Source organism: Malania oleifera, chromosome 3 (genome assembly GCF_029873635.1).
Source record: "Malania oleifera isolate guangnan ecotype guangnan chromosome 3, ASM2987363v1, whole genome shotgun sequence".
Classification (NCBI taxonomy): domain Eukaryota; kingdom Viridiplantae; phylum Streptophyta; class Magnoliopsida; order Santalales; family Ximeniaceae; genus Malania; species Malania oleifera.
Genome location: NC_080419.1, coordinates 96,117,271 through 96,127,006, shown reverse-complemented (window position 1 = coordinate 96,127,006; position 9,736 = coordinate 96,117,271). Strand labels below are relative to the sequence as shown.

The following is a 9,736-nucleotide window of genomic DNA, read 5'->3' as shown; positions in this document are numbered from 1 at the left end:
GCCCACTTTAGCACATAACTATCAAATAATCAAAAAGAAATAAATAATAGGACAAAAGATGTTAACATTTTATGAGATTTTAAGAATTTTATAATTCTTTTTTGACATTTGATTTTTATGATATTTACATCTCTCAAAAGGTTTATCTTTTTGCAAAGGATAAAAGAAGCCGATATCCCCTAAGATTTGACAAAAAAAAACAAAGACCTCTATTGAGGTTTTAAAAATTTCAGGGATTCCTCTTGAATTTTTAAAAATTTCGTAGGCCATTCAGAGATTTGTTTATAAGATACAAACCTCTTTTATAGTTGAAAAAGACAAATATTTTAGGAGTATAAGTGTCCCAAAAATCAAATGCCTTGGAATTCAAGAATCTCAAGGGAGGTATGTGGAATTTTTGAAATTTTAGGAGAGATATGTGAAATTTTGAAATTTTAAGGGAAGTTAATATTTTTTTTTGCGCTTTTGCAAAATATATGAGGTTTATGCCCTTTTAACAAATTTGAGGATAGAACTGTGATATTTTTAAAATCTTAGGAGAAAGAGTGTGTTGTAGTCAAATGTTAAGAAAGATAAATACCTCTTACTCTAAATAATTATAAAAGAAAACAGAGAAAGTAGAGAAAGAAATGAAGCATTTAAATATGCGTATTTTTTTTGAGAGTGGAAAACTAACAAGTAAAAAAATTTAGAACAAATTTAAATAATATTTCTTTTTAAGAAAAATATGTTTGAATTTCATTTACATAAAAAAGTTTCACACCAAAATTCCTTCCTCTTTTAGGTGTTTTCTCTACCTCCAACACTCATTATCAAAGCACCGCTACAGGGCGTGGGATTAGTCACGACCGGTGCGTGCGGACAGTAAAACGGACGTGCGTTGACGGTTGTGGACACCTGGCGATACTCACAAAAAAAAAAAAAAAAAAAAAAAGCTCTTCAACTATTTTTAAAAAATTGATGTGAAATAAAAAAAAAATGATTGAAAGGATAGGAAAATAATTATTCATGGTTCTTTAATTTTACAGATTATGCATAATAAAAATGTAAAGTCAACATCCATGAATTTAGTTTTTTTTAAAAAAAAAAATTTGTAAGCTAAATTTAAATTATAAATAAATTTAATTATTTTGATAAAATATTTTGATCATACTGGTCTTAAATTCAAGATATAAATTTGCACAAGGTACAAAAAAAACATCATTATATATTGAAATTTTTTTTAAAAAAAATGATTTTTTGAAATTGTTTGAAAATTTTTAAAAAATAAAAATTATTTTTCATGATTAAGGAACTGTTTTTAAGAGTGATTAAGGAACCAAAAAAAAAAAAAAAAAGTACGGGCTGGGCCGGCCCGAACCGAAGCAATCAAATCCCTACCAGGCCGGCCCAATATCACCTGAGCCACGTTGACCCATGAGATGACCAGATCGGAATCGGATGGCTCAGAGAGTAGCGTCAGTTTAAAGCCACCTGATTTTTATTTTCTTTATTTTTATATTTTTTGAAATTCAAAATTTCAAAATTATTTGGTCTCTCAAAACCCTTTCTCTTATATAATCTCCGAAAATATGTGCTTATTTCTCTCCTTCTGTCTCTTCCTCTCTGTTCGTCTGCTCAAGGCCACTCTGGTTCTCTCCCCTCCTTCCTCTGCAGACTCCAGACATCGTCAGGAAACGAGTAGATGGTATGAATCTTAGCTTCTCTTTTGCTTTCATTTCTCTCCCATTATCCCACAATTTCATTCTCATCTGTCGCTCCCGCCCCCCCAACTTTTCACTTTTTTCTTTTTCGTCTCAGTGATCTTCATTTCCTTTTTTTTTTTCGGATCTTTGAATTTAATTTCTTTCTCTTTTGATGGGATCTTGGAATCGAGTTTTTCTCGAGAAATAAAATGGGTTCTTGTTAAATTGATTTTACGCCTTGTTTTCATTGTTAGATGGAAAGCGAAGTCAAAGGCTTTTTCTTCTTCTTCTTTTTTTTTTTTTTTTCCCTAATTGTTTTGGGGTAAAGTAGCCTCAATTTTTCTTTTCTCTTTTTTGATTGAATATTTATTTTATTTTATATTTTCTGCGTTGCAGGCTTTGCCAAATCAGCAGACGGTTGATTATCCCAGTTTCAAGCTTGTTCTTGTTGGTGACGGTGGAACAGGTATTGCATGTTATTGTACAAAGATCCAACTTTCCTTAATGCTTTGTTTGGTTGTTGAGAAAATGTTGGAAAAGAGAATTTTTTTTCTTTAGTTCTTAGATTTTATTTTTTTATTTTTGTTTCTTATTTGGCTTAATTGAGGTGAAACGGTCAGGTTAAAAGATAAGATTTGTTATCTAATTTTCATTACTTTCATTAGTTTCTTAGTTACCAATCAGAAGGCTTTGCTGGTTTATTTTTCCAAATGGGTTTTGTACTCTTGTTTGTCTTCACTGTAGCCCTAGTTGGTTAGCTGTCTACCATAAGTCACCTATGATTATATTGCACAGCTCTTTTGGCGTTGGGATTTTATTTAGGATTGATTGTCATCTAAAATTTGTTTTTGTCTCCTCTTTTTATTTTTTATTTTTTAAAAATTTTGTTAAATTTTTTAAAATTAATAAAAATGATATTAGGATGGGCACTTGGATTTCAGAGTAAGCCTCGTTATTATATATTGAATGCTCCAAAAAAAACCTAAGTTTGGGTGGGAATTTGACAGTCAGGACGGCCCTCTAAAATGACTTGCAAACGTAAATGTAGTCTTGGTCTTGGCTCTAGCCTTTAGGTATATTTTTCTCCTAACAAGAATTCTTGGCATGACGCAGGGAAAACAACATTTGTAAAAAGACATGTTACTGGTGAATTTGAGAAGAAATATGAACGTAAGTGCGATGAGTGTTTGATCTCTTATACATATGTATTTATTCTTTCGTTAATTTACATGTTTATAAATTTGATATTTTATCTAATTTATTTTTTTATGAATTTTGATTGAAAACTAATTATTTTTCTTTATAATTCCCTATAGCAACCATCGGTGTGGAAGTTCATCCTTTGGACTTCTTCACAAACTGTGGAAAAATTCGATTTTATTGTTGGGACACAGCTGGGCAGGAGAAATTTGGTGGACTTAGAGATGGATATTAGTAAGTATTTTTGGTGCCTGTTGTATTAAGTATTCTTCAACTGTAAATTTGGTGAAGTTTTATTTGTTTTATAGTGCATCCACTGATGTTAGAATTTTAAATAATGTCACACTTTGCTGGTGTTAGGTTTTTTTTTTAATTAAAAACTTGTGGTGAATCTTTGGTATTCTTGGAAAATCTACGTAGTTTGCTAACAAATTTATCTAGAGTTCCAAACTTGATTCTATTTGTCATGATTACACCCTCCAATTGAGTTGAACATTTGTATTGTATCATTTCTTCCCCTCCAAAACATGGATGTTTTTGTTGACCTAAGATGATTTTGTATTTTCCTGTGTTTAGCTTCTTCTTTTTTTTTTTGGGCATTTGGATGGTACAATTATTTTCATTATTTCGTTAAGGTAATGTGAATGGTATAGTATTGTAGGGTTCAGAAAACAAGAAAAGTTGTATAAAAAATTGGTATACTTATTGAAAACTTTGGCTAGAAAGGAGGAGGGGGGGGGGGTGGGGGTGTGTGTGTAGAGGGACAGAGACACGCACAAGGAACATACCTATGTTAAACCCTGGCCACCCTTGTGGTCGTTATATTAGCCATCAGAAGACAGACTTATGCTTGCCTACTTAATTATAAGCTACTTTTTAAAGGTTCAATCAAGGCTCACCTGCATAACTGTAAGTTACGTTTTAAATGTTTAATTGTGGCTTGCTCTCGAGGCACAATCTAAAATACCAATCCCAAAAAAAGCCAATGCATTACACACACAGGCTTGTACATGTTACAAAAGGCTTACCATTTTTTTTGGTTGAAGCTTATGCATATTGGGTATGTGAATTTTAAGTTAGATTTGTCTAGAAAATTACGACATGTTTATGTGAAAGGAATGTCTTAGTATGAGTTGATCTCTAGAACTCTTGAACCCCATGGTTGAGAATTGCATCTTAGATCATAAGAAAATAATTTGAACTTTGCTATGTTATAACTATGTCATGGCATGACTTAATGAATTCAAGTTAGCATACTTAGGTTGACTAACAAGTAGTTGAAACTTAGGTTGACTAACAAGTAGTTGAAAAATTATATTTGATTATCTTAAGAGTTTGGTTTGTAAATTTCGTAATCTTTAAATAGATGTGTAATTTATATACATATTTTCATCTAAAAAAATAAAATTCCCAAAAGGATTGTATTTGCCTCATAGGAGTTCGTTCTTCAATACATTGACTGTAATCCTTTTGATTTCCTTATGATGGGCAGACATTTAAGGTCTTTGTCTTTTTTATGTCATCCAAATTACATGGCATGTTTTTATCCCCTCAGTATTTGGAAGTAATCTTTTGGTAATTTTCTGTTCTTTTTTTTTAAAAAAATAAATCAATGGGATTGAAATGTCTTTGTTTGTACTCCTGGCCCACCGTTTCTATTGATGTCTGAACATTTTCTACTTCATGCAGCATCCATGGGCAATGCGCCATTATCATGTTTGATGTTACTGCTCGATTGACTTACAAGAATGTACCAACATGGCATCGGGATCTTTGCCGGTATGTCTGAAATACTTTTTCTTTTTTTAACATTTTGGAAGTGACTTCTGATTTTCCTGTTGATAAAAGCTTATGGGTATTACTATTTTGACAACCGCAGGGTCTGTGAAAACATCCCAATTGTTCTATGTGGGAACAAGGTCGATGTCAAAAACAGGCAGGTGAAGGCAAAACAGGTTACCTTCCACAGGAAAAAGAATTTGCAATACTATGAGATATCAGCGAAAAGCAATTATAATTTTGAGAAGCCTTTTCTGTACCTTGCCCGGAAACTTGCTGGGTAAAGACCATAAAATTTTCCAAATGAAGGGACATTAGTACACAAGACATTCTGGTTGGTATTTATTGCTAAAATTTGCTTGTGGTTGTAGGGATGCTAATCTTCATTTTGTGGAAACACCTGCCCTGGCTCCTCCTGAAGTGCAAATTGACTTGGTTGCCCAGCAACAGTGAGCATTTTTATTTATTTATTTATTTTTAACAGTCCAGCCCATCTCGCTCGCTCTCTGGGAAATAAATTACAAGCGAAAAGTTCCCTTCAACCCCCACCCTGTGCTCCAAAAAAAAAATTGTCTACCTATCAAGTGTTTCATTATGAGAAGGTGCTATTTGGGTCTCTTGATTTTGGAAGTCATGCCCAAAAGTGAAATTCCAGGGAAGAATGCATTTGTTCCAATGAGCATAGACTTCATATGCCGACTTCACAGTAGCCATTAGCTACTGTAGGTCAATTGTCCCATGCTTGGTGTATGGCGTACTAAAGACAAGAAGCAGCAGACAAAATTTTAAGCTGAAGTACTGAAATCTGAGAACTGCTTTTCTTGCAGCCTTGGATGAGTGGTCTAATTGGCTCATTCAATGGGCTTTTAAACACTAATGTGCATGCAAATTGCATGGTAAAAATAGTTGCATGACCTTTGGGCAGACAGTGGATTCCATTTTGAACTAGCTCATTGGCAGGAAGATAATTGTGTAGTGTATTTATCAGAAGCACCGTTTAGTTGCCTACTGTTGACCCTGCTAAACCCCTGAATCATTGTAGATGCCATCATGCATTTCCAAGTACTCAGTAGCACTTGAGTTTCCATCTGATCTGTGGGTGCGTGGGGAGTGGTGGGTCATGGGCGTGTGCATATATGAAAGTATTTTTGTATTGTGGTACAATTGATTATTTGCTGTTGATTTAAACCTTGAATTGCAGGCATGAGGCTGAGCTCGTTCAAGCTGCCAACCAGCCCCTTCCTGATGATGATGATGAGGCATTCGAATAGATGGGGAGTTCATTTTGTTGTGTGCTCTCCTAGTTGTGTTTGCATCGTGTTTCTTTGTTGTGCGCCTGGCATTTCAAATTTTATCCCCCACATGAATTTGCTTTAGCAAATGGCAGTGGGGGGACTGGCTTAGGACTTGAATTATAGTATGAAGGTTTGAACAATTGTTCAATCTGTGATAGTTGGTCTATAGAAGAGTGTAATTTTATGTCTTATATTTACAGACTTGCGCCATTTACTAGTGTAGAGCAACTGCTTCAGCGTATTGCTGGTTTTATACTATGATGCCCCCATGTTGTGTATGTGCTGTTGGATTATTGTTTTCTGACTTGGTGGATGAATTAGTTTACTGGGTCGCAAGCAAGGGTTTGTTTTGGTCGTTATTAAGGTTTACTGGACTCCATACGATAGGATTGGATTGTATTGAATTGGATTAGATGGGAATGTTTTATTTATCCGCCCATCTCATATTTTGGATTCAAGTGACGGCTGGTAGCCAGAAAGGGATCGGCCAGTTCTCATGTAAATGGGCTTATTGGGCTCCTAGTTAGCACTTGTGTTGCACCCGGAGCATTAGCTAAAAAGGGTTTGCAGATATCCTTTGGCAGCAAGAAAATTTATTGTTCCATAGCACTAGAAAGAAGTATTTGTACGTCCAATCCATAAATAAAGAATTTCAACATGACAAAACTCTTTTTGTTCATGAATTTGGGTACTCTTTGATTATGCAATAATGTTGTGATCTTGTTAATGTCAGTCTGTCGGACAAGATTGATTCAAGTGCTTATGATCTGACAAGATTGATTCAAGTACTTCTGATCTATTTTAAGGGTTCTCTGAGAAAATCAACTAAGATACTTGGACTAACCACAGTTGCTTCAAGGGGTCAGGGCAGCTGTGTTGGACTATGCTTCAACTGCAAGTAAAATTATACCCTTCTATCTGAAATTTGGGATTCTGCAATACTTCAGCGCCCTTTAAGCCAACGTTTTATCACCTTATGCATTGGTATTTTTAGGCTGGGCTTGGCACGGGTCAAGCTAGATAATCTTTGGTGGATTAGGTAATTGGTGGATTAGGTAATGATTGGGTGAGGATATTATAATTCATATTTAATTTATTTAAGTTGTGAATTTATTATAGTTTGGATTAGATAATTCGTGGTGACTGACGGATAATCTCTTATTCCCATTCTTGATGAGTAATTTATTGTGTAATATAATAATTAAAGTTATCTTAAAAATTATATTTTAGCCATTATTAAACATTTAATAATTAACCATAAAATTATAATTTTTTTTAAATATTTTAGAATATGAATTTAGAGATTTTTGTTTTGATCACTTGAAAATTGAGTATTTGAGCTTGAATTTAAATGTGGGCATGAGCTAAATCTAGAGGCGAATACAGTAGCACAAGAGTTGGGAGTGGGAGTGGGAGTGGGGGCATTGGCCAATAGAAGTTATGTTAATTGAATTGATGCCTAAAAAGCATGGGTATATGGGATTGTCAATGAATTTAAAAATTAAATGTGGGAGTGGGGGCATTGGCCAATAGAACTTATATTAATTGAATTGATGCCTAAAAAGTATGGGTATATGGGATTGTCAATGAATTTAAAAATTAAATGTTAATGGATGCACGAATATCTATCGGATAAAATCTTATATTCACCGATCGACTCATTTAGAGGATAAATAAAAAAGTTTAAACCACATTCAACTCATTTAATGTGTGAATTGGTTATGAATCAATTTAAATGAATCAAATTTGGTTCGAACTAACAGATTTTTATTCATTTTGTCAAGCCTATTATAAGATTACGAGAGGGCAAAACCTGATTTTCAAAAATGAAATCCTTGAATTCAAAGTTCACTGAATAAATAAAGGGTTTTGAAACAATTCAAAAATTAGGTGAAACCCATCTGTACATGTTGGCTCTAGAGCCATTGGAGGATTTAAATGAATTTGAATTAGTGATAATTGCTGTAAGTCAGCAGGATCCAACTCAAGAGGTGCGTTTTGGTAAGGTTAAAAGGTGATCGCTAAATTAAAAAGTGATATCTTGAAGCATTGATAGACTAAAGAGATCACCTAGAATTACTATAGAAAAGAACTTTTTTTAAATTTTGTTCAAATTCAACTAAAATCTAAATTCAAAATCCAAAATACATGCTCTCAAATGTAGAGTTAGTCTTTACAAGACATTAACTGGTCCCTCAGTTAATTTGTTTTAGATTGTTTTATTGTTGGAGAAGAATAATTTTTCTCAAGTTAGCTAGAGAAAGTAAAAAGAGCTTCCTACTCTTCACACATTCATCCTTCAATTGTAGTTCATGAAGCGTTGTTTATTAGTTAATTGTGTGAATCAGATCATACTAATGTGACATGTGTCATTGCCAAATATAACTCTTAAACCATTTTGCATAGTATTCTATAATTTATAAGATAGCTTATTTAGGTCTAAGCATAGCCACAAGTTTTATGTTTTTGTATTTTGTTTGGCTTTTAACTTTTCAAATAACAAAATTTAGTCTTTTGGTAAAATTTTCTCTGAGTAAATTTTCTATTAGTGAGAGCTATTGAGTATGCAAGGCTCAAATGAAGCTTACATCTCCAAATTTTACAAGTTGAATTGTGTTTCTTACCACAGCCCTATTTTGGATTTTTTACTCAGAGACTAAACCTAAACCTAGGGCTATAAATTTTTCTTCTAGTTTCTCAATTATTGGGTAAGGCATCCTAATTCTACATTCATTTATTGTTGTTTTGGGGTGGGGATATGTTCTCCCAAATTATTTTGTTGTTGATTTCTTTATCATTTGTTTTTTCTTTTCTTTTTCCCTATTTAGAATTTTCTAAATTATCATTTCCTTTGAAGAAGATTATTGGAATTATGGTGCTTTTTTTTTTTTCTTGTTCAAGCTTATGGAATAAGAAAAAATCTTTGAATTTAGATTCCCTAATGAATTATTTAGTGTTGTTTTGTTAAGTCTAAATTTAAATGAATAAGATACTATAACAGACCATAAGCATGCTAAATTTGTAAAATTGTGTGTTGAAAAAGTGAATAAAGGAAATAACCGGTCAACATAAAGACATTTGGGGACAGGATGCAATAAGGAGTGTGTTGTTTGTGAGAGAAGTGAAATATCATTACAAGCAAATAAAAACCATTTTGAGTCTTTGATAGTACCAAAGCCCTTTGAATTGTTAGAATCACTTGAAAAAGAAACAAAGTTGCACTATCAATCTTGATTGAGGAAAAAAAAAAAAAAAGGAAAAAAGGAAAGGGAGAGGCTCTTAATATGTACAATTATGTTACAAGCCATGACATTAGCCTTAATGAGTGAGGATATAAGCCCTAAACAATTTGGTGGAAATGATGACATGTTGGAAGTGTTCCAATTTTTACTTCCCCAAAGTGGTTAATGGATGACTAACTCGGTGTAGACTTAATAAGAAGCTCATAAACCCTCTTAGCATGGACTATGCTAAAATTGAACTAGTGATGCAATAGGGCACACTCTTGGGGTTCTCTCTATGATCATATAAGAATTTTAATATTGATGTCAACTCTGCTAATGTAAGATGATGTGAGACTATTTCTAATGGAGATATGCAATATCCTTAATGAAGAAAGTTCTTATGTTGGAATATAGGAGGACTAAACCTCCTATGAAAAAGGAAGAGGCCTTTGTCATTCACCCTTTTTAGGTAGGATTCTAGAAGGTGATTTCTAAAATCTTTGTCATGAGATAGGGGTACCAAAACTTCTAGTGCAATTGAGCACTAATACTA

General features: G+C 33.2%; 1 protein-coding gene across 1 annotated transcript; it reads left to right on the top strand.

Annotated features, from left to right (window-relative positions):
* Nucleotides 1–1,501: 1,501 nt before the first annotated feature.
* LOC131152351 (GTP-binding nuclear protein Ran-3) lies at nt 1,502–6,237 on the top strand. The gene is made up of 8 exons (XM_058104190.1): nt 1,502–1,687; nt 2,082–2,151; nt 2,799–2,855; nt 3,002–3,119; nt 4,575–4,664; nt 4,765–4,944; nt 5,036–5,113; nt 5,866–6,237. Exons 1-8 carry the CDS (start codon nt 1,685–1,687, stop codon nt 5,933–5,935), a joined length of 666 nt encoding a protein of 221 aa, XP_057960173.1. The 5' UTR covers nt 1,502–1,684; the 3' UTR covers nt 5,936–6,237.
* Nucleotides 6,238–9,736: the final 3,499 nt, after the last annotated feature.

What these genes read in the sequence shown, in the direction of transcription:
- LOC131152351 (XM_058104190.1), top strand. An exon ending in TGTTGGTGACGGTGGAACAG is followed by an intron (nt 2,152 to 2,798) that starts GTATTGCATGTT and finishes GGCATGACGCAG; the next exon opens with GGAAAACAACATTTGTAAAA. An exon ending in GACTTGGTTGCCCAGCAACA is followed by an intron (nt 5,114 to 5,865) that starts GTGAGCATTTTT and finishes CTTGAATTGCAG; the next exon opens with GCATGAGGCTGAGCTCGTTC.